General features: G+C 49.9%; 1 protein-coding gene and 1 non-coding gene across 2 annotated transcripts; one reads left to right on the top strand and one right to left on the bottom strand.

Annotated features, from left to right (window-relative positions):
* Window positions 1–3,852: 3,852 nt before the first annotated feature.
* Trnal-uag (transfer RNA leucine (anticodon UAG)) lies at window positions 3,853–3,934 on the top strand. The gene has a single exon. It is a non-coding gene; the product is annotated as a tRNA-Leu (tRNA).
* Window positions 3,935–9,423: 5,489 nt separating this feature from the next.
* Window positions 9,424–24,077, bottom strand: Sdr42e2 (short chain dehydrogenase/reductase family 42E, member 2). Its single transcript, XM_046454380.1, has 12 exons — window positions 24,023–24,077; window positions 23,532–23,716; window positions 22,951–23,046; window positions 21,120–21,177; window positions 20,402–20,520; window positions 19,702–19,777; window positions 16,961–17,043; window positions 15,411–15,548; window positions 14,917–14,982; window positions 13,624–13,687; window positions 12,191–12,264; window positions 9,424–9,678 (listed from the first exon to the last, which is right to left on the bottom strand). Exons 1-12 carry the CDS (start codon window positions 24,075–24,077, stop codon window positions 9,424–9,426), a joined length of 1,269 nt encoding a protein of 422 aa, XP_046310336.1.
* Window positions 24,078–24,639: the final 562 nt, after the last annotated feature.

The raw sequence follows: 24,639 nt of genomic DNA, 5'->3' as shown, positions 1-24,639 counted from the left end.
AAGTACAGGGCATGCTAATCTTTGAGGTCCTGTCTCAGGATCCCATTTATCAACTACGGGGTTTGAGGGCCACTCAGCTGTCTCCATCGGTGGGGCTGTTGGTTGAATTACGCCCTCTTGTGATAAAATGGAGTTAGTAACAGCCTCCTGTTGTGGCCTTTTTCCTAACAACCCCTTTTCCTTTAAATTTTCTTCCTCTGTCTGACTAGCTCGAGAGACCTTCTCTTTTGTTTGATCTAAAATGTCTTTCTCCATGGTCTGAACCTCTAACAATTTACTTAACATCTTTTCGGTTTGTTTTTTACTAATTTCTAATCTACTATAAAGATAACGCAACCCAATAAGATAGCACAAAACAAAACCGAAACTGAATGAAACAAAAACGGAATAAAAAATCATTGTATCAATTTTCTCTTCCTCAGGGCCGACAAACTTCAAACCTTTAGTCAACCATTTTTTCCAGTTTGCCTGAGAAATTTCTAGGGATAGGCAGCTTGAAACAAAAACAAGATAAATCAAAACAATAACACATTGTTTTTTGAATTGGTCACCCATTCTTTCGCTCTTCCTCAGGGGCAAGCAATTTCACTTACCTCCAAGCTTCAGAAGTTCCCCGTACGGGCCACCAAATGCCACAGTCTGGCTGGGCACACAATCACGAGCCACCACACAGCTTGTAGATTCAAACAGCAACTCTTTATTCCCGAACTCACACCAGCCGTCTACAATCACGTTCTGGGGAAATCCACGTTCTCTTCCCAAATCCACCTCCACTGGGCTTCTATCTCCAAAATATACTGTCTGAATCCCGTGAGAACTCAAGGGGAACTCAGGCAGCAGGATACGCCCTATTCCCAGCAGGAATAATCTTAAACCTTAAACCTGGAACCTAAACTGGGAACGCCCTAAACAAGATTATCTTAAAACCGGGAACACCCTAATCTGCCTTGGTCCTTGAGCAAGGTCACGTACATTCAATGTCACTGCAACATGGGGTACGCTGGCAAGGAAATTGTCATACTTACTTGGCTAATGGCTCCCAGCAATTTGCCTATATATTTGCCTAGGAAAAGATCTGGAATAATTGACCCCAAGCCTTTTTACAGGGGTTGCTTCTGTGGGGTTCACTGGTGAAGGAGGGCCACAGAGAGGGAGAGATTTTTCCCTTTTAATTTTACACCTCAGATAACACATGTTAAAAAATGTACAGCGAGCATGCCTACCTGACATTACATTTGAAATTTAAAAAAGACAAAAACCAACTTCCTCTTCCAAAACTCAGAGTTGCAGTAGGTGGAGAAATGAAAGGTGACTCTTATTTTTTCTTATTTGTGCTTTTCTTTCTTTGCTGAAGCACCAAGGAACTCAGATTACTTTTGCAAAACTCATTTTTAAATGTTACTTAAAAACACACACACACACACACACACAGAGAAACTAAGCAGATCCTGGTTGCTCTGGATTCTGCGGCCTCCTGACCTTTGCTTGGCTGTGGCTTTGCACTGTCACCCCTGAAGATGTAAATTGACAGAGAAGCCCAGTCAGCAGAACCCTGGGGCCAGCAGGGAGGCCAAGCTGCTGAAGAAATGCTGGGTGGGGCAGACAAACTGAAGCCTCACCTCCACTGGGTTTGTGGTCTAGTGCCTCTGGCTGCAGGGTTCTGAGTACTTCTAGAAGCAGCTCCCCCCACCCTCAAGCATGGATCGTGCCTGATCAGATCTAACGGGTGCAGGATAAATGTTAACTTAAACTATCAGAGAGGGAGAGAGCTGGGGGGCCAGGTGCTGCTGGCATATGATCCAACCACTGCTTTGAGTAATTGCAGGGAGATAACTTAAGAGAACCCAGCTTCCTTCCTGTGGCCCCAAGGGGTGATCGGCCAGATGCTCGGCCATAGTCTGACCATATCCAGACAACAGTTTTCTGAGGTCTTTTGGGCAGCTCCAGCCGGAGCATTTGCCTCTAACTTAGGTTCATGTGGCAACAGAGAGGTGACTCACTAGCATGGCCCTGCCTCCTCCAGGGAGAGATCCATAAATACCTACTTGCAGCAGTGAGTTGGGGAGGGTGTGTGGAATATCACCTCACGGCCAACCAATGTCCATGGAAGAACTCTGGGGTGAGATACTGGAAGGCAACAGATACCTGGAATTACCACCATCACCCCCACGCTATAGGCCAGAGATCCACGTATTACCACATTTGATCTTCACTGCTTCGTTCTTTGATATGATCAGAACATGCCTGACACACTGCAGGTGCTCAAGAAATACTTGCAGAATGAATGAATTAATCTTCACAGCAGCTCCTAAGAGGTGGCTATTGTCATCATCATACAGACATTCAATGTATGTTACATTATGTCACATTAATGTTGTTATATGTAACAGTATATTGCAGGAATGAGCAACTGAGGCCCTAAGAGAAGGAACTTTCCTAATGTCACACCCTGAGAAACAGCTCAGCTTTGTGATTCCCAAGCCAGCCCCTGGTTTACACACTGTATTAGTTTCTTACTGCTGCTGTAACAAATTTCTACAAATTTAGTGGCTTAAAATGACACAGATAATTGTCTTATTGTTCCCAAAATCAGAAGTCCCAGATTCAAGGTGTTTTCAGACACTTTGAGTTCCTTTTTGGAGGTCTCAGGAGAGAATTGGTATTCTTACTTTTTGTAGTTAGTCGAGATTATGTGTATTCCCCTTTTTGCTGGTGTCTTCATTTCTCCTTGAATTCTCGCCTCTCTTTTAAGGATCCCTGTGATTATATTAGGACCATCTAGATAATCCAGGCTACTTTTCCCATCTGAAGATCCTTAATTACATCTGCAAAGTCCCTTTTGCCATGTGTAAGGCAACACATTTACAAGTTCTGGGGATTTGAATGTGCTCATCTTTGGAGGGCCATTATCACATCAACTTACCCAGCTGTCTTTATAACCCTGGGTTTTGTTTGCCAGGAAGTGGATAACCCAATTTAAACGAAAAGGAAGTAGATAAAGCCTATCTGAAGGTAAAATTAGGGAAAAGTGTACTGGAAGGATTTGAAACACCTGAGGAAAGAGGAAGAATGATAAAATTTGAGGATCTCAAAAGACTTCAATTTTATTTACAGGATTATTATTATTATTTTAAAAGACTTGAAGCGAATCTCCAAATATTAACAATTTTGAATGACGGAAAATGAAGGTTGCTGTGTTGTGCTCTAAATTTATTGCATTAGTCTAAAAAATAACACTCAAATAGTCTGCACAGAAGAACCTGGGTCTTTGGAGGCTGGGGAAGGATGGCTTTGGCTGGGGCACCTGAGACAAGTTACTCAGCTGTAAAATGGGATAATAATTATGCTTGAAGGAGCCCACACGTGATTCTCCTATCAGGAGGGCAGGGGCCAGGCCGTGAGGTCACTCGGGGCTGCAAAGGAAGCTTGTGATGAGAATCGAGCCGGCAGAATGGATTCCGTGCAAACTTGGGTTTCTTGCGGGATCCCCACCCCAGTTGGGAGGAAACCGCAGCGCAGCACCGCCCCCAGGTGGCCATAGGCAGCATCACATCCATAGAAATTGCAAAAATCAAATTCGACACATGTGAAGATCGGATGTTAATGTTTAACATTTAGGAACTAATCTTTCTTTTTTAATGATGGCTTCCTACAGTACTTCTTGAGCCGGGGACAAGAGTACCGTAACTCCAGGACTGCCAAGGAAGCCAGGGGGCGAAAGTGCAGAGGCGACAGGATGGAGGCCGGTCTCATAATGGGCATGCGCAAACTTATGAAGGCGGAGCTTACAGAGAACAAGGCACCCTCGTCATCACACTAACATAGGCTGAGTGGCTCGACGTCTAAGCGGGCGGTAGCGTGGCCGAGTGGTCTAAGGCGCTGGATTTAGGCTCCAGTCATTTCGATGGCGTGGGTTCGAATCCCACCGCTGCCACAGCCAGATGGTGTCACTTTTGTATCTTTATATTTTTCAATCCCCCTTCAGTGTCTTATCCCTCTTCTCCTTTCTGATACTTCATTTTTTCTAACGAAATGGGGGAAGAATAAGAGAAATAAACCTTCCAACTCTAGCCCAGTACACAAACTTCTCTTTCACCTATTAATTCCATTTCCTTCAAATAAAATAAACAACTCCTCCCTTTCTTCAGGGGAATCACATCTGGGATACCTTGCAAAGTTCCCGGCAGGAAGCATTAATTGAATGTTTCCAGTCCCGGGAACACAGGGAGTGAAACTCTTTATCTCTCAAGGACAAAAGTTGAGGCGGTGGAGGGGAGGAGGCTGGGCTCAGGAATGGAGTTAGAGAGGGTCCCTTGCTGGCCCAGGTCCTTGGGAGTGCTGCCCCTGACACCCATGGACTTCTGTTGGCAGAGCAGATGGCAGGGGACTGTGGAGGGGCTGGGGGAGTTGGGTCTGGCCTCCCATTGGGATGCCAACCTTAATGTCTCAGCTGAGTTGATTCACTTCTCATTGGTCCTCAGATTGCTTTGGGGTCCTTTATTTTCACTGCACAACTAGGAGGCTGCTGGAAGCCCAGCTCATCCTGAGGCTGCAGGATGGACCAGGCGGACAGCGTCCAGCCGCAGCAGTTACAGACGTTGTAAATTCATGAATTACACCCGTGAGGAATGTCTGCCGTGCAGGGTGCTAACCTGGCCCAGGAGAAGCAAGGAGGTGACATTTAGCTGGACCTGAAGTTGAGAGACTAGCCAAGGGAAGGTTGGGAAGAGATTTCCAAGAACAGGAAAACCTTTGTGGCCGGCAGGCCAGAGCCTGGTGAGTCCGAGGTGCCAGTTAAAGGAAGCGATTAAATGCCGCTGGGCAGAAGATTGGACAAATGGCAAGAGATGAGGCTGAAGAGACAGACGGAGGGGGCCGTGAATGCCAAGGTCAGGCTCTGAATCTGACCCCAGGAGCAATGGGAAGCCATTGAAGGGTTTTAAACCGGAGAGTGGCATGTTCTAACTTGGGATTTAGAAAGCTCAGTAGGGACATGGGACTCTATCAAGGTTACTGCTGTTGTTGGGAGAAAGGACAGAGGTTTATACCATGGTGGAGGCAGTATGTAGGACTGAAGGGTGGGCCAGAAAGACATTGTGGAGGTGGATCTGACAGAACTCACTGGTGAGATTGTGAGGAGGAATGTTTCAAAATGATACCCAGGGGCCAGGCCAGGCAGCACACCTGTAACCCCAGCAGCTCAGGAGGCAGGAGGATCATGAGTTCAAAGCCAGCCTCAGCACAAGCGAGGCACTAAGCAACTCAGTGAGACCCTGTCCCTAAATAAAATATAAAATAGGGCTGGGGATGTGGCTCAGTGGTTGATTACTGCCCCCCCCCCAAAAAAAAAGATACCCAGGGGCTGGGCCTAGGCCACTAATGGCTAATGTGACTCTCCTCTTCCAGGGATGATGGAACACAAAGCAGAGAAAGGATGGGTTTATGGGAAAGATGATAAATTCAGTTTCAGTTTGGTTCACATTGAGTTTGAGGAACTTGTGGGATAATGGATAGAACCCAAGGTTGGACACTGGAGTCTGGAGGTGGAGACTGGGGGTGAAGCTCAGTAGTAGAGCTCTTGCCTAGCATGTGTGAGGCCCTGGGTTCAAGTTCAATCTCTGGCAATGAAAAAGAAAAGAAGTCTGGAGGTCAAGAAAGCACTCTGAGCAAGATGACACAGATTTGGGAGGCCTGAGAGACTGAGGCCATGGGAGTGGATGAACTCACCCAGAAGACCAGAGGGAGAAGGGGGCCAAGACAGAGTCCCGAGGAACCAAGAAGAATGTTTTAAGGAGTTCTACGGGAACCGACTATATTGAATCCTAGGAAGAGGTTTGGCAAGATAGAGACCAGCTTTATGATTTATGGGCAAGGTCATTAATGACCTTTATTAGAGCCTCGTTGAAATGGGTTGAAGAAATGGAAACACAAGTATAGAGAACTCATCACAAAATTTTAAAGAGGGGGGAGAAATAAATAGAGAGGGAATAGGGAGTCAAGGGAGGACATGTATACATAATATTTTTTTCAGTGTTGGAAATTGAACCCAGGGCCCCATACACACACAAGCTAGGCAAGCACTCTACCATTGGGCTACATCTCCAGCCCTCAGGAGGACATTTTAGATGCCCCACGTTGGATCTATAGTTGATAATAGCTTCAGTACTGACAGGGAAAGCTTGTCACTTTGCCTTGATGTTCCATTCTGATTGGTGATACTGTTTCTTCATACATGTTTCCCTTAATGCCTTCAAATAAGCCAGGACTTCCTCCCACTCAGAACCTCATGGAGGCTGATTATCTGGGGGAGTCTCTAAATACTTTTTTTTTTTAATTAAAAAAATTTTTTTTAGTTGTAGTTGGACACAATACCTTTATTTATTTATTTTTAAAATGTGGTGCAGAGGACCAAACCCAGCGCCTTGCACGTGCTAGGCAAGCGCTCTACCATTAAACCACAACCCCAGCTCTTCTAAATACTTTTCAATCTGTCTGTTGGGTGGAGGTGTCAACTTCCTTTAGGAAGCTTTCTTGGCATAGGAACCTATGTTGCCCTCCAGCTCAGGGTTTAGACATTTTACTTTCAGAGGCTCAGAGAAGCAATGGCTTGGAGAAATGCAGAAAACAAAGAAATTGATCCTTGGCTTTGGGGTTTCAAAGGGTGAGGTCAGGCAGTACACAAAAGATCTAGAAGATAATATGAACAGTGTCAGTCTGTTTCTTCTACTGAGAACAGATTACTCAGGCTAGGTGCAGTGGTGCATACTGTAATCTCAGTGGCTAGGGAGGCTGAGTCAGGAGGATCACAAGTTCAAAGCATAGCCTCAGAAAAAGTGAGGCACTAAGCAACTAAGTGAGACCCTGTCTCTAAATAAAATACAAAATAGGCCTGGGGAAGTGGCTCAATGGTTGAATATCCATGAGTCCAATTCCTGGTACCAAAACAAACAAAAAACTCAAGTTGGTAGAGAATGAAAGTAGAGAAAAGAAAGAGGTGAGTTTAGATGCCAATGTGTTACTAAGAAGAAAGAGAGCCCAAGGACTGCCAGCCTCAAAAGCCTGAGGATTGTTGATACGAGAGAAAGAGGTAGATCCCAGATCTGGCATGGTCAGGGTAGGGGGGTAGTCCCCTCCACCCTGGGTGCGATGGTATACGAGTTCCCCCGACACCCAGGTTAGAGGGACCTCTTCCCTAGAGAAGGGAGTCCCCTCTACCCTGTGTGCCATGGGAGCTCCCCCCCGACAACCAGGTTGGAGGGGAGCTCCCCATAGAGGGGTGCGACACCCAGGTTAGAGGGAACCTCCCCTACTAGAGTGCGGAGTCCCCTCTACCCTGGATGTCAGTGCGAACTCTCCCTGACACCCAGGTTAGAGGGACCTCCTCCCTAGAGGAGGAGTCCCCTCTACCCTGGCTGTGGTGGTATACTAGCTACCCCCCCTCCAGACACCCAGGTTAGAGGGACCTCCCCCCGCCCTGAGGAGGGAGTCCCTTCTACCCCACTGCGGTGTTTTATGAACTCCCTGCCCCAGACACCCAGGTTATAGGGACCTCCCTCCTCGAGGGGGGAGTCCTCTCTACCCTGGCTGTGGTGGTATAAGAGCTCCCCCTGACACCCCGTTAGAGGGATCTCCCTCCTAGAGGGCGGAGTCCCCTCTCCCCTGGGTGTAGATGGGGGCTCCCCCTGACATCCAGGTTAGAGGGACCTCCCCCCTAGAGAGGGGATTCCCCTCTACCCTGGGTGCAGGTGCAGAACAGAAATAACTGAATATTGTAGTTTGGCCTGTGGCTTGGGAAGCTCCTTCAAGTTACTCCAGCTGTAGAGAAGTGACCCCCACCCCATCCTGCTCTTTGACATTAAATCCAGCCCCATATTCCTCATCTAAAATGTCAACAATAATAAACTATATTATAAGGGTGGCTGTAACAATTAAATAAGATCATATAGATGAAAATCCTTGCAAGCTGTCAAACATTAAACAGACAAAAAGGATTATTATTGATCTTTAAAACATTATATAACACGTGCAATGCCACCTAGAAGGCCAGCATGCCATTTTAAGCTCCTTCACAAACTGTCTTCCTTGTTCATCAGAGTCACATTCTGAGATGGTCGATGACTGCCATAGTTGGTATGACTGTTATCGTTGACTAGCACATTTCTTCCCTTCCACCACAGGCTCGTGATGGCTTTCTCTTCTGCCACGATCCGTGGTGTTTGCTCAGTCAATTCCATGTCTGCACATTATGATGTACACATATACATGAATCTATTTACACACTGAAATCTTGGTCTCCACAGTTGATATCAACATGATAAGAGGTGCAATTTCTATGGGGAGCAGGGTTGGATTAATAAATTCTGTGGTCTTAACCTTTAAAGATGATAATGATCAATCACCACTACCCCTCATTAACAAATAGGAACAATACTAAGTCGTAAAATATGACCAATTAAACTCTGTTTTCCCCATTATAACTATATTGGTACTTTTTTGAGACACCCAATACTTGACAAAGTTTCTTTTATCCTGCCCGATCTGGAATTGAAACTTGTGTTTACCATGCTGAATCATCTCCACAAGCATAAACCGGGAACCCCAAAAAGCCAAGTTGGGCTGGGCAGAAAGAAACCTGTCTGGGTCTCTGGGTCCCTCCAAGCTCCAGCTCGTTTGTGTGAATGGGAGAACCCACAACGTTTGAATGGGGAGGATCAAACGAAACGTTACTAAAATGGGTTTAACCCAAGATTCCGAAACGATATCGATGAAGATGCCCAAAGAAGCCCGAGAAGTGTGGAAGATCCACTATTCCGGGAAATGGCTGCAGGAAATGCAAACTCCACCGACGCCACCCACAGGTACTGGCCCACAGACCCCCGATCCGGGAGGCGGGGCTGGAAAGGGGTGGGGCCAGAGGGAGTGGGCGGGGCCAGGGCCGCATTACAACAGGGAGGGCATGGACACAGGAGGAAGAGCCAATTCTGTCCCAGAAGGAGAAAGCAAAGGATGGGCTCAAGCTTAGGGGTGAGGCCAGAAAGTGGGCAGAGCCAGAGCAGGGAAGTGTCCGGGGGGCGGGCCGGGACTGGGCAGGCGTGGGAAGGCCAGGAAGGCCTGGAAGACCGAGCAGGCTGAGGCTGGGACTCTCAGAAACTGGGCCAGGCCGGGGGAGGAGCGAGAGGCGGGGCCAGGACTCAGGGGGCGGGTCAAGGGCGTGGCTAGGGTGCAGGCGGCAGAGCGGGGGCGTGCCCAAACACGGAGGGCGGGGCGAGTACAACCCAGGAGGCTGATGGGGGCGTGGCTAGGCCCAAGGGGCGGGGTCAGGACCCAGAGGCCGGTCCAAATCCCGAGGGCCAGGAGGGGAGGGTACTAGCACCGAGAACCCGGGCAGAAAGAACTGAGCAGGCGCTCCAAAGGGGAGAGAGGTCAGACGCGCCTCCCCGCCGCCTGCACGGGCTGCAGGCGTAGGAAATGCAGGGCGAGGCCGAGCAGGCCCAGGAGAAACAGCAGCCCGAGCAGCAGCCGCAGGAGCGTCTGCGATGTGGAGCCGCTGGGCTGCCGGGTCGTGGACTGCACGTACCGCTCCACGGCGTCGGCGAAGCTGAACTTGTCGGGAGAGTAGCCCAGCTGAGCACGGGCCTTGGCGATCTGGAAGGTGTGCGTCACTGCCACGCTGAGCACCTGCGGGAGAGGCGGGACAGCCAGGGGCCTGGCTAGTGGATAGGGCGAGCATCCTCGACCTTGTTGTTTATGGAGAGGGAAAAGAGAACTTAGGCATTGCGCACAGAGATTTTAAAGGACCCTGCTGCTGCGTTTTGCTCCTGCAGTGTCCCAACGGGCAGGGGTTCAATCCCTCCCAGCCAATTAGCAGTGCGTCCCTAAGACAGGAATTCAATTATGCACAAGTGATCACTCTCTAAGGTCTGATCTGCATTTTCCCTGCCACTGGGGCCCACAGTCTTCAAGAGTAATAATGACAGCTGTCATGAAACATACCATGTGCCTTCCCTGGGCCCAAACCTTTATATGCCTTATTTTATTTACTCTTCTAAGATGGCACCATCTCCTCTAGGCATATTTGAAAATTGAAGATCAGAGGGCTTAAATGACTTGCCCAGGGTCACACAGGAGAGCTCATTCTATCTAGCCCATGTTCTTCCCTGCCGTACTGGGTTTGGAGATGCCCTCTCACCTGTCTCATTTCTTCCTCTCTTGTTTCTCAGCTGGACATTGGGGAAGGGTCCACCAGCTGCTTGATTCTCCCATGGCAATTGAAATAGTCTCTGGGGTCAAGCACCTGGTCTTGGACACTTCCATGGGACAGGGAGAGAGGCCAGCTCTTGTTCTTTTGGGCACCAGTTAGTTCAGGGATTTGGGGAGTGCAGATGTAAGCGTATTTTTCCTAATGCAAACATATTTATTGACTACCTATTATATAGAGATATAGCTGTGAACTAACACAGGCCCTGGCACACAATATTCTCAGAGATCAGGCTTAAATGTGACCTCATTCCTGACTTCCTCAGAGCTGGCTTAGGTGTCCCTTTTGCATACTTGGCATTCCTCATCATTTCTCTGGTAGCTGTCATCACAGTGTGTGGAGTTGCCTGGTTTATGATAAGGATGCCTTCCTTTTTAGACTGTGAGATCTCTGGGGGTAAGGACCATCTTCTTGCCTCCATTGCTCATTAGGTACCTGGCACACAGTAGGTGCTCAATAAATGATAAATGAAAAGCTGTAAATCAAACCTGAAAGCTGATTGGTATGTCACAGACTAGCCAGCAGAGGGTGCCTAAACCACAGCTGAAAAACTTCCCCAGCTAACTGAGATCTTGGGCTCCTGAGCTGAACAAGGAAATCTACCATTTAGACAGGAGGGAGTGGGGCCAAGTTTTTGCCTGACCACAATCCATTAGCACTTTGGCAGCTCTTTTGCACTACCAGGTGTGGTTCCTGATGCACTTGGCAAGCTAGCGATGAATCCTGGAGTCATTTAGGTCTGGGTTCGAATCCCAGTGATATTATTTGAGTGAGCATGGGCAGGTTATTTCATTATGTGTCTCATTTCCTCCTCTGCAAATGGACATAACAGAATCTACAACTGACCACAGCAGTGAAAATGAAATGGCATTCAGAGACTGGGCCTAGCATTCTCACTACCACTCAATAGATGGTCACTATTGTCATTCTCTCTGCTGGTCTGGAGAGCTCAAAGGAGAAATTATAGGTAGGTAACTCCCTCCTCCCTCCTCCTGGGTCAGAAAGCTCTAGACCTGAAGTCTAGTCAATTCCAGTAGGGTGTGACCTTGGGCAAGCCACTAATTTCTCTAACGATGTTCAGTGTCTCATGAATGGAGAGCATAACCATTTGCCTTTCCTAATGTAGCAGGGCATCAGAGAGCATCAAAGGAGACAGTGGACTGAAGGGTTTTTTCAAATAACCCCAAACACCAGCTGTTGTGCTACTGTTTGCAATCTGAATTAAAATAGCCTCTCTTTTAAGCTATATGTGCCAAGCAAATATAAAACTGTATCTTTGCTGGGTGCTGTGACATTCGCCTGTAATCCCAGCAATTCAGGGAGGCAGAAGTGAGAGGATCACAAGTTCTAGCTCAGCCTTGGCCACTTAGCAAGGCCTTGTCTTAAAATAAATAAAAAGGGCTGGGGTGTGGCTCAGTGGTAGAGTACCTTGAGTTCAATCTGTAGTAGACAAAACCAAACAACCTGCATCATCATTACTATAAGAATAGTATTCTGTACACAGTAGGTCTATACTTATTATCCAGTAAGCATGAACTGAGGCTGGGCCCACCAGGTCTTGTGTGTGTGTGCCTGTGGATGTGTGCCTGTGCACATGTACTGAGAGCTGATGATGGGGTTGGTGGTGTTCAAAAGCATGAATGTCATGGAGCTTGCTTTTGGGCTCCTCCAGTCTTTCTGGAAAGCTAAGTTGCATATGAGTGAAATAAGGTATGCAGGACTGGTTTGCACCAGGAGGGCACAACCAAAGCTGTGACTGGGATGATTATAAAAGTCCTGGACCAAACCTGGGACTAAACAGAAGGTTCTGAGATCTTAGCTAAGTATCCAGCTATGCTGTCCAGGGGTGAGGCGGCAGTAGGGATGTGCAGGGGCGGGGCGGGGGAAGAGGGGGTTCAGGGCCAGGGTCTTCCCTGTTAGCAGCCCACTTACCTCACTGCGAGTGAGCAGAGGGGGTACACTGCAGACGGGCCGAAGGATCAGGTGCAGGAACTCCATCACGGTGGCTGTGGGGAGAGGGGCCAGGGACAAGGGCCTCCCTCAGTGCAAACTTCAGGAGGCCCTCAGAGACCTATCAATGGGGGACATTATTTGCTTTGCTCAGGGTCCCTTTTGCAAAAGTCATTGGATTCCTTTCAATTAGCAGCACATGCTGGGGTACCTTCGTAGCTGGGAACCGAGTCACAAATAACCTGCTATGGCAGTAATATTAAAGACAGAGGTTTGGGGCTGGGGCTGGGGCTCAGTGGTAGAGCGCTCACCTCGCACAGGTGGGGCACTGAGTTTGATCCTCAGCATCACTTATAAATAAGTAAATAAATAAATAAATAAATAAATAAATCGTGTCCATCTACAACTTAAAAAAAATTGGAAAAAAAAAGAGGTTTTAGGTAAATGTGAGCTGACTCGAAGTCATCTCTAGAATTGCTCTCCTATTCTCTTGAGAGCAGTGCAGTGGGCCACTTTAAGAAGTACTGCTATGGGCTGGGGATGTGGCTCTGGGTTGAGCATCCCTGGGTTCAATCCCTGGCACAAACACAAAAAAGAAATACTGCCACTTCCCTCCCGCTTGCTTCCCGCTGATCCTGACATCACTGGTCTAAGGTTTGCCTGGAGTATTTTTCTGTTCAGAGTCCCAGGGGGGCGGTCAGCAGTGTCAATCACAGTGGCAACACTGCACATGAGAAGTCACCCTGTGCGTGGGTGTGCCCAGGAGGGCACATTTGCAAATGTGGTGCATTTAAAATATAGCAGATTCCGCCAAAGGTGGGTCAGGACCACAGCCATTTGTGACTTGAGGGCTACCTGTCCCCTGGGGCTGATCACTCCGTGCCCGATGTCTGCTCTACATTCTAGCTGGAAAGAGGCCAGCAAAGGGCACTGGGGGTGGGACGGAGGACAGAAGCCAGGACACTGTGGAGAGGGGCGTGGGAGCAGGGGCTGACCTTCAGGATAAGCAGGAGAATCTAGGGTCAAAAGGAAGTTCCATGTGTCCCAAAGCAACCCTAACTTCAAGGTGACCTTGGGGAGAGGGCAACTCCAGGGCTCCCTCTCCCCTTGTCTGGTGTGTCTCCCCAGCTGTAGGGAGGCAGCCGTGCCTAGGCCTTGCAAGTGGGTTAGAGTGTAAACAGGCCCAGGCCCGTGGTGAGGGAAGTGAGGTGCCTTTGGAGTCTACATTAGAGGCCCCACATGTTCAAGGGCAGGGTAGGGCTTGGCTCACCTGCACGGCCTCTTTAAGTTTTGGGCCCTTGATACCTCCACACCACACTCCCTTATCTTAGTCTTGGTCCTGAATTTCAAATAAGGTAAAGCACTCGCACGTACACCTGGCACATGGAGGCCTTCACACACTCTCCTCTCCTTACCTGCCAGGTAAACCCAGGAAGTAGGCACCTGGATCCATGGCTGGTGGTACCCCAGCTTCTCAAACTGCAAGGGAACATGGCCTGAGATGAGATAGGTTGTCCACCTGCTCCTCCTACCCTGGGGCCCACAGAAGACCCCACCAACCCGCAGCCAGCCCCATGCCTGCACCAGTCTTGAAATGAAATCTCTCCTTGGTCTAGACGACTCATGGCAGGAGTTGAATGCATGGGATGAGTTTGAACCTGGGCTCATTCACATTATTTAATCATTATTTACATTTGCCCACGCCTGAAGACACTCCCAGGTACTGAAGTAAAATCGATTTTTCTAGAATTGATTTATCTGTTAAAGTGGGGGTGGGGGTGGGGGTGGACCCAGTAAATGTGGGGAAGATAGCAGGACAGTTCTGAAGGATCTACTAAAATCGAATGAAATCTCCAGGACAGCCATCCTGGCTGCCCCAGGATGAATTGTGTAATAACTCTCCAAGTCAGAGAGACCAAAACAAGGCGAGCAGGATGCAGAGAAATCGGAGCCCTCTTACGCTGTTGGAGAGATGGAAAATAATGTGGCCACTTTGGAAACCCATCTGGCAGCTCCTCTACAAAAGGCTAAACATAGAGTTTCCATATAACCTGGCAGATCCATTCCTAGGTATGTATGAAAACATAACAAAACCTAATAAAAATGCATACATCAATGTTCTTTGTTCTATTCATAACAGCTCAAAAGTGGAGGAACCCAAATCTCTATCAACTGATGAATGGCCAAAACAGCATGGGGTCTAGCCACAGAATGCAGTATTTTGGCAATAAAATGGAATGAGCTAGGCCCAGTGGCACACGTCTGTAATCACAGAAGCTGGAAGATCGCAAGGACAGCTTCAGCAACTTAGTGAGGCCCTAAGCAATTTAGTGAGACCCTGTCTCTAAATAAAATATTAAAAAGGGCTGTGGGTGTGGCTCAGTGGCAGAGCACTTACCTAGCCTGTGCAAGGCCCCTGGTTTTGTGTCATCCCCAGCATCACAAAATATAAAACTCCACAGGGCTCGAAGCCAATGTGAATCAGGAGGCAAGTCAGGAAGGAGCTGTGCCAAGCTGGGTAAATACATGGCCTTACCCAGGGGCAGCCACAGCTCAGCTGCAGCCAGTTCCCATCTCGCGCAGGGGACCGTGTTGCCAGAGCTGGTTTGTAATATGAGATCTGACTTTTTGGAAGCAGGAGAGATGACAGGGAGAGACAGCAGGATTGCAGGTCCTCATCCCGGGAGCGGGTGGTGCTTGATACCTACCAGGGGTGCCATCCACTCAAAGAGGTTGACGCTTTCCCCGTCATTGATGTAGTAGGCCTGCCCGCTCTGAGGGGGACACAGGGATGGGGGACAGTCAGGCATCTGCCTATCTGCTGACCCCTCCCTTTCCGATGGCTCTCAGCAGCTGCTCTAATCCCCTCATTATCTTGAGCAGCCCCCCAGGCCCAGGGACAGACCTGAGCCACTGCCTGTGAATTCTGGGGCCACCATACTGTGGGATCCCAATGCAGTCACCTAACCTCTCTGTACCTTAGTTTACCTGAGAAACAGGGAGAAACTAATGAAATCTCCCTCTTGGGCTGCTGTGAAGACCCAATGTGACAATATTTGCAAAATGCTATGCATTGGGTGGCTGTCATTTTGGAATCAACGCCAGCCTCACAGGATCTTTGTGAAGAGGTAATAATGCCCACTGGGGACCCAACAACCCTGGGGAACCCCTGCCTGCAGCCTTTGGGACATCAGAGACTCACGGCCACGTAGCCCTTGGCCGCCGTGAGGGCTTCTGCTGCCAGCACGTGAGCCTGCACCAGATTGCGAACGTGAACCCAGTTCATCCGTGTCCTGCGGTCCCCAAATCGGAACATTAACAGCCTCCTCTTGATGTGGCTCTGGCACAGGGTGAGGGGGCAGTAAACGAAGGGACTCAGTCTGGGGTGGCTTTACATTTCTTCTGATGCCCACGGTCCCAAGTGTCTGGCTCCAGGCCAAGCCCCTTGCACCGCCAATGCCACTCAGCTGGGGACATCCCGCCCTGGCACCACCTTTGATGTCCCCACCTTCTGTCACACCCCACCTCTGATCCATCGGCAAGTCCAGGTGGCCCTGCTCTTAGGATTTACCCAGATTTGGCCATTTGTGACCCTGACTGCTGCCCTGATCTCCCACCTGGACACTGACCACAGCTTCCTGACCCGCAGCTAATCCCACACAGTGGGGGGCCCATTTATTCCCAAGGCAGACCATGTCTCTCCTGGCTAGAATCATCCCTGGGTGTCCAGCTTGTCACTGAAAGCTGATGTCCTGACAGATGGCCAAGAAGCCCTTCCTGGTCAGGCCCCGACTTTGCCTCCTACTGATGACTATGGCTTATCATCCGCCTCCTTGTGTGAGAACAGAAGCCCACAGCGCGGGAGTCCTCTGCTTTGTTCACTGATCTGTCTCAAAATCTAGAGCCGTCCCGAGCACATAGTAGGAATTCAGCAAATATTTGTTGAATGAATAACTGAAGGGAGGCGGGAAGGAGTCACTGGGGTTGACCTCACATCCCCCAAGAAGCCAGTCAACTTAAAAAACAGAAAACAGACCTAAGGCCCCCGCCGAGGCGTGTTCTGAAACTGCAGACTGCAGCATCACCTCCGCTGGCCCCTGTTCCCCCAGGGCCTTCCACTCCCAGATGAGACTCAGCCACAGGAACCTCTTGGTGCTTCCCACATTGACCAGGACCTTTCTCATCTCTCGGTGTGTGTCTGAGCTGCCTCCTCTACCTGGTCTACCTTCTCCCTGCCACCCCACTCCCCCCATTAACCTCTCAAGGAAGCCCTCCAGGACCCCTCGCCAGGCTCATCTTTTATGTCCCTGTGCCCAGCCCTCACCATGCTGAAGCTGTAAACATGGTGGTATGTGTCGCTCTAACCAGGCTGTGAGCAATGTGAGGACAGGACCTTGTGGCTCTATGCCCAGTACCTAGCCTTTTCCAAAGAAGGTTTTCTGTAGCAAGACCCTCGCTTGCTAGTGTGAGATGACTCACCCAGCCCTCAGGGACCCATGTGTGAGCGGGGGCAATAGGATCCCCTCTGTCTTCCCAACCCACGCCTCGGCCTGTCTAGCAAACGTGACGGCTCTGCTCCTGGTAAGGCTGAGGGGCCCATGAACTGCTGGGGTCATGGACATCTGAAGGTCCCAGGCTCCGGACCCTCTGCCTCGGGCTCAATATGGTGACCACGGACAGGGAGGCCCCGTCAGTGTTGCTCATCAACCTGGCTCCCTCTGCCTGGGGTCCTGGAAGTCTGGGGTGACATACCGCCACTCGGGGTAGGTGCCTTCGCTCTTCAGGGCCGTAGATCCCTGGGGGCCGCAGCACACAGGTCCGAAGAATACCCCCTCCTAGAATATAGGGGTGGGTGGTCAGGAGATTGGGGGGGAGCATCCCATCAGGGAAGGAAAGCACTGTGCTGTCTACACCTCCTGGGCCTTCTCTGGTGTAGACCACCCTCTACCACTGGCAGTCCATCCTCCTGTGGGGAGACTCTCTCTGCAAGGTCTTGCGGGGCTAGCCATCTAGATGGTGGCCATGGGGCTCTTTCACCTAAAAGCAATACTGAGCATCATTATCACCAAGACCCAAATCCTAGAAGGCCCACCCTAAAGAGACTGGTCATCAGCTCCTGCCACCCAGGTCCTTGAACTGCCCCAACTCTGTCCTTTCCAAGACCTGTTGGCCATTTTTCTGGAAATCTATTTTCTAGAAGCTTTGCCACATTCTTTCAACCTAAGTTCCCTTTCTCCACATGTGAGCCAGGGCTGGCGTCTCTGCATCAACTCAACACCTGACTGCTACATCCCCCAACGTCCTCACTTGACAAAGAGGCCCAGAATGGCAGGTGAAATGGTGGCTCCCCGCCAAAAAACGACATCCATATTCCAGAACCTGCAAATGTGACCCTATTTGGAAAGAAGGTCTTTGTAGTTGTAATCTGGATCTTTAGATCATCCTGTATTATACAGCTGGGCCCTAAATTCAATGACAAAAGTCCTTATAAGAGATCCTCAGAGGGCCTGGGGTTGTAGCTCAGTGGTAGAGCGCTTGTCTTGCATATACAAGGCCCTGGGTTCGATCCTCAGCACCATATAAACTTAAAAAAAAAAAAAGAGAGAGAGATGCTCAGAGATAGAGGTGGCAGGTAAAGATGGAGGCAGGGCTGGAGTTGGACTTTTTTCTCTCTTTTTAAAAATGTTTTGTGAGGTTTATTCAAAGTTATTGTTGTAACTAAAATTTCCCTTTTGATACTAGCTATTGAATCCAGGGGTGCTTTACCACTAACCTATAACCCAGCCCTTTTCATTTCTTTTATTTATTTTTTTGAGACAGGTTCTCACTAAGTTGCTTTGGGCCTCACTAAGGTGCTGAGGCTGGCCTTGAACTTGCGATCCTCCTGCCTCAGGCTCCTGAGTTGCTGGAATTACAGGTGTGTGCCACCATGTCCAACCTGGGCAGGAATTCAGCAGCCACAAACCATGGAATGCCAGGGACTACCAGAAGCTGGAAGAGACATGGAAGGATTCTCCCCGAGAGCCTTTAGAGGGAAGTGGCCCAGCTCACACCTTGATTTCAGGATCTTGGCCTCCAGATGACTACAGAAGAAATTTCTGTTGTTTTAAGACTCCAAATTTGTGGTAGCTATAGGACACTAACATGCCCAGAGACAGGAGGACACAACTGCATTGATGCTGAGCTGGGATCTAGATCTCAGACTCAGCATCAATGTCAATGTCACAGGGTCCTCTGTGCCAATTTAGAGGGACAGTCCCAGTGACCAGCTTGGGTAGTAGGAAGTGGAAATCATCTGGGGTGAATATGGCTGGACTCCTGGAAGGCAGGTGTCAGGTGAGCTGCCCTGTAAACAACCTGCAGCTAAGTTTAAACTCTGGGTCCCTGGGGCATGGTGGAGGGAGGTCAGGTTGCATCTGACAGTGGCCAGTGGGGCACTGGGCAGCCACGTCACAGAGGGGCCAGGCCCAGGGTATCCATGACTCTCCTGACCATGGAAAGCTGTGGATGCTCATATAAATTATTCTCAGCCGGAGGATTAGGTGTCTGGCATGCAGGCTGTGGTTGGAGTAGGGAGGCCCCAGGTAGACAAGAGAATTCAACCACAAGGGGTGTTTCCACTGGGATCAGAGGTGGACTCCTGGCTGGCCCAGGGTAACAGGGGCTGGGGAACATTTTAGAAAAACATGCCCGTGCATTAGAGACCTGCTCTTCTGTGCCCAATGTGCAGCATAGTGGTTAAACTCCACGCTCTGGCAGAGACTCCCCTGGGGTTCAAATTCCACCTCAACAACTTCACAATGGTGTGACCTTGAGTTAAGCCAGTTATTCGGTCTCAGTTCTTCTCACCTGTAAACTGGGACTAATGATTTCAACTATCCCTTGCTCTCTACACCGGCTTGGCTCCCAAGTTTAGATGATTTTGATCATAAAGGGAAACCAAGTCATCTGATTCTCTTTTGTTTCTGAATTTCAGAAAGCTTTCAGAGCTTTTTGCATATAAGATTAGCATGCAATAGAGGACCTGGTGTGTAGTAAGCACTGTTCACATTCTGTTATTATTTCTCTGTAACCAGAAGAGAGAATGCAGTGAGGTAGCAGAGGCAGATTTTTCTGGAAAGCTATTGAAGGTTAGACTTTCAGGTTCTTCGTTTGTACCACCCTTCCACAGGGCTCAGCTCATTCTATATTTAATTTGTTGTACCCTTTTATCTAAAGAGGATCCCTACACCTGGATCCACTCCTATGAGACAAGAAAGAGACCTCAACCTTGGGTGAGCCCCAGCCTCTTCCCCACTAGATGGGCAGAGGCTGGACCAGACTCTTTTGAGACTGCCTTGCTGCAGGTGAAACATAGCAGGTGCTTAGGATGCTCTGAATGATGAAAAGCCAAAACCCTGGGGATTGTCCCTTGGAAGGAAGGCAGGTCCAGACACGTGTCAGCTAGAAGCCACAATCACGTGGGCATTTCAGAGAAGGCCCCTGGTGCTCACCTGGGAGAGGAGTCCCATTGGCCATGAGGGTCAACTGGTCAGCGATGGCTTTGGTTCGGGAGTAGTGGTCTATGTGCTGCCGGCGGGGACAAGGAGAACAGAGCCACAAGATAGGGGTCAGCAACGCTACTGGCAATGCCCGGCCAGCCTGGCCCAGCCCAAGGCTACACCTTGCCTTTCAAATGGGAAGGTGTGGATCTGGGAGATGGCCAACCCCTGAGCCCCACTGCCTCTCTCTCCCTCTGGGTGGGAGGACAGGGCATCTCCTTCCAGAGTCTCAGGAACAGAAGTGCACTGGATGCAAGGCAGTAAGACAACCAGGGCACCTTGACTCAGGGAGGCTCCTGCCAGCTCCCTATATCTGCCCTGTGCCACTCACTGGTGCTGGTCACTCACTGGAGGAGTTACTTATGTTATCCTTTAGTGTTCCCGTGATGTTTTCATACTCATTATCTCATTTCTTGCCTTCCATGACCCCCTAGTAATCATCGTCAGATGAAGAAACAGAAGTTCAGAGTGGTGAAGCCACTTGCTCAGGGTCACACAGGTCAAAAGGAGCTGGGGCTCAAGGCCAGAGGACTTTCACAACCCCTTCAACTTGACAAGCTAAAATAGGATCAGGCCTGTGCCACCCAGTTTTGGGTATCCCTTCCTGCTGGCACTCACCCTGGTCCCACCCACCCCCTCTGGAGGTCAATACCTGGTCCAGGGGGAAGTATGGCACTGAGTCCTCATGGCCCTGCTCTATGGGTTTCCCGCCGAATGCCACGTTGACGGTGCTGGTGTAGATGAGCCTTGGAACCCTCCGGCGGACACAGACTGCAGTGATTGACACGTGCGCACCCAGGGCTGAGTGTGAGCACACCCACAGGCAAATCCTCTGGTCTCTTCCTTGTCTTCAACACACACCCCGACCCCCAGACCCTCCCATAATCCAGAGCAGCTCTGGAGGGAAGGTCTCCCCCAACTTGGGGTGGGTTGAAGCCTTGCTCCATGGGCCCTTGGGTGCCAGGCCCACTTCCTTCCAGTGTGGCTTTGGCCCCTGAGCCACCTTGCCAGGGACGGGTCAGATGAAAGTCTCACTCAGTGAGGACAGAGGAAAAAAAAGACACTCCAGAATGAGAGAGAAAGTCAAGGTGCAGGGCAGGCCCCCAGGGCTCAGGTGTGGGTCTTCCATTAGGGGATTCAGCGACTTGTCTCACGGCCCTCCCCCGCCCCCATGTTCCCTGCCACATTGACATTCCCATGCAGGGCCCCGAAAGGTCTGCACACAGGAAGGACGTGCTGTCCACAGGCCCTCGCTGGGCAGGCAGGGCCAGGCCGGGAGGGTAATGCCTCTGTCCCCTGACCCTGTCCCCCGCAGCTGGGCCTGTGGCAGGGGTGGGAGGGAAGGACAGCACAGTTGGCACACAGCCTACCATCGATCAATAGTTTGGTGCCTCCGACATTTATAGATTCAATCTGTTCTTTTTGCAGCTAAAAGACAAGACATGGGTGGGAAGTCATGGTACTGTCCCCTGTCTTGTCCCTGAGGCCAGAGGCTGACCTTAGGGTCAAGCAGGAGAGAGGGGCGGCAGAAAGCCCGGCGGGTACCCCACCACTGTGGGCAGGGGTCCTGGGAGGCCCACAGGGGTGTGGGTGCCCAGATCTGCACCACTTCCCTGATGGCTAGGGGGAGGTTCTGTCCCCATTTGACCCTCAGCTCTCTCGTCTGTAAAGTGAGGGTTGACCCTTCAGTAGTCACCGGGATTAAGTAAGACCCTTGGCAAGGGGTGGTGGCTGGCAGAGGGCTGGCCACAAAAGAGTGACTCAAAATATGCTGGATCCTTTTTGTGCTTCCAAAGTCTCAGTTTCCTTCTCTGTAAGATGACATAGGAATACTGTCCATCGTAGTTACACTGGGGTGGAAACACCCAGAACAAACTCTGCATAGCAGCTCCCTAGGCCCCAGGGACAGGGCAAGAGTCTACAATCCTCAATCTCATTTAATCCTTATAAAACCATCAAGAGGTGGGTTCCATATTTATTTCAAGACTATTTTTATTCTTAGCTGGGCCCGGTGGTGTACGCCTGTAATCCCAGTGATGCAGGAGGCTGAGGCAGGAGATCGCAAGTTCAAAGCCAGCCCCAGCAACAGTGAGGCACTAAAGCAACTCAGTTTGAGACCCTGACTCTAAATAAAATACAAAATAGGGGCTGGGGATGGGGCTCAGTGGCCAAGTGCCCTTGAGTTCAATCCCCAGTACCCTCAGTCCCCTCAAAAAATTCAAACAGGGGCTGGGGGTGTGGCTCAGTGGAATTGCCTATTATGTGTGAGGCTCTGAGTTCTATCCCAGCTCTGTAAAAAAAAAAAAAAAAAAAAAAAAAGCAACAAAGATACTTCAAGCAGTATAATGAAGAGGAAGTTTTCTCCCATTCCTGATTCCAAGTCTTCCTTCCTTTCCCCTCTCCAGAGGTAACTGTTGTTAATAATTTTGTGTATGTTTACAATCTTTGTTTAAATATCAGCATATATGCCTGTGCCTTTAAATAAACATTTATCCTAGCATTTTTTTTTAAAAAGCCAACAAGATATCAAACACTGTTTTGCACCTTGGAGATTGTTCTGCTATGAACACATTCTGAATCACCTCATTTTTTTCTAATGGCTGTGAGGAATTTCACTGTGTGAATTCAAAACAGTTTATTTATTTATTTAATAGATACTTTTAAAAAATATTTTTTAGTTGTCAATGGACCTTTATTTTATTTATTTAAATGCGGTGATGAGAATCAAAGCCAATGCCTCACATGTGCTAGGCAAGTGCTCTACTACTGTACTACAACCCCAGCCCGAAGACTATTTATTGAAATAGTCCCCAACTGATGGGTATTTAGGTTATCTCCAGTGTTTTGTTATTAAAAGCAATGTCATCCATATACAAATAAGTATAATTTCTGATTAAAGGGTGTATGTGTGTTTTGGTAGATACTGTCACATGGGTTGTAACATAAGTAGTAGTAATGTCCTCACTTTCCAGGTGAGCAAAGAGAGGCTCAGAGAGGTTAACTTCCTCTAGGTCACATAGCTAGAAAGTGGCAGAACTAGTATTCGGTGTGGTGGATGTAGAATGCAGGCTGGGAATACCCAAATCCTTCCTGGAGGAGGTGACAGGCTACAGGTATACATGGGCACCAGTGGGTCTGAAGGGCAGAGCAAGACTGGAACCCCACTCTGTCTAACCCCAGGTATGAATGACAGGGCCTCACCCTCTCAGCACCAGACATTCCATAGGAGGCCACGTGGAAGACACAGTCCACCCCTTCCAAGGCCCGGTGCAGGGCTTCCTCATCTCGGACATCAGCCTAAAACAGAAGAAGGAGTAGGGGTAGGAGGTTCAAGTCCAAGGCCAACTGAAATAATAACTCTGCATATTTCCAGGTCCCAGAGCTCGCCCCTGGCCCAGCCCTGGCCAAGCATCTTCAGGGTCAGGAAAGGCTGTGGGGCAGGGTTTACTACCTGACTCCACAGTTCACCCTCTTTATCTCTGGTCCCCATTCATCAGGGTCCCAGGGGCTGCGCTGGGCATTTCTCATGCACTATCTCATCAACCCCCTGAGACCCTTGTGAAATAGATATTATTATTGTCCCCTTTCTGTTGATGAGGACACCAAGGTTCAGGGATGTGGAGCCTTGTGACCACCACTGCCCAGCTGGGAGGTAAGAGGTGGAGCAGGAGTTCAGACGGTCTGGCTCCAGGGCCTGTGACCTCAAACCCAACCCTGGTTTCACAACAGACAGTGTTCCCACCACCACCATCACAGGTCCCCCGAGAACCCCGTCCTTGCACCTGGATGAACTCAGTCCTTGGGGGCAGTTCCCACTGGGGTCTGCGTAGATCAAGCAGGATGACAGAAGGGCCACTCTTAGCCAGGCTGGAACCCAGGCTAAAGCCCAGGTAGCCTCCTCCTCCTGTCACCAGAACCTTCTGCCTGGGTGCCTGAGTGGGTTTGGACTGAGTCTTCGGCTGTGGTGCTGGTGCTGGGGTTGTTGACCCCCGTCGGGGCCCAGTCCCTGGTGATGATGCAGCTCCTGGCCCAGGTCCTGACCCAGTTCCTGGGCCAGGTCTCAGAACAGCACCAGCTCCCGGCCCAGGCCCTGGAACCACACTGGGCCCTTGAGCAGCACCAGCTCTTGGCCCAGGCCCTAGAACCACACCAGGCCCTGGTCCAGGCCCTACAACAGCACTGGGTCCTGCTCCAAGCCCTGAACCAGACCCTACGCCAGGCCCTGGACCTGAGACCCCTCCCCTAGCCTGGCAGACAGGGCAGGTCTTCTCGCCCTGGCCTGCAGCTTTGCAGGTCTCTGGGAAGGAGCCTGTGGGGTTGGGCTTCATCCTTTACGGAGCCATGCAGACCCAGAAGTGGTCTATCTGTGGAGAAGAACAGAAGAAAGAACATTCTAGAACGGTCTCAGGACACACAGGTTATCAGACCCCTAAGGAGGGAGGAGAACTCCAGGTGGAAATCAGAGATCCTCAGGGTTCCCAGTGGACCTGACTCTTTCAGAACCTCAGGAACTTCCAGGGGAGTTGCTCCCTCCCACAGAGAGAGCTGAAGGCTGCAAAGCCTTGGATTTTGTGGCCAGGGAAACCAAGGCCCAACGTCACACACCACATGACTGAGATTTGTGCCAAATATTCCTGACTTCCTACCAGTACCTTAAAATCCCAGTTCCCATGTAGAACCAGAAGAAGACAGATCCAGTCATGACCAAGGGGGACCTCAGAAGACTGGGAAGTGAGTGCTTTCTGAATGGGGAGATGGGAAGGCTTCCTGGAGGAGGAAGAAAAAGAGGAGGAGGAGGAGGAGGAGGAGGAGGATCCACACGGGATCCAGAAGGACTCAGTGCCCTGGAAACATGTGCATGATTTCAAGCACTATATGGCCCCCTGCACT

The sequence above is a fragment of the Marmota monax genome, unplaced genomic scaffold (assembly GCF_021218885.2).
Source record: "Marmota monax isolate L192 unplaced genomic scaffold, Marmota_monax_Labrador192_F-V1.1 WCK01_AAM20220418_F8-fsc00086, whole genome shotgun sequence".
NCBI classification, from domain to species: domain Eukaryota; kingdom Metazoa; phylum Chordata; class Mammalia; order Rodentia; family Sciuridae; genus Marmota; species Marmota monax.
The sequence above is the reverse complement of the archived record's forward strand: the minus strand, read 5'-3'. Positions and strand labels throughout refer to the sequence as shown.

Bases quoted from the DNA above. Each gene is read 5' to 3' on its own strand.
- Sdr42e2 (XM_046454380.1), bottom strand. From the start codon at position 24,077: ATGAAGCCCAACCCCACAGGCTCCTTCCCAGAGACCTGCAAAGCTGCA. The intron at 21,178-22,950 runs GTGAGGCCCTGT...CTTGTCTTTTAG, and splicing joins GAATGTCTGGTGCTGAGAGG to CTGCAAAAAGAACAGATTGA. The intron at 17,044-19,701 runs GTGAGCACCAGG...CCTATATTCTAG, and splicing joins CAATGGGACTCCTCTCCCAG to GAGGGGGTATTCTTCGGACC.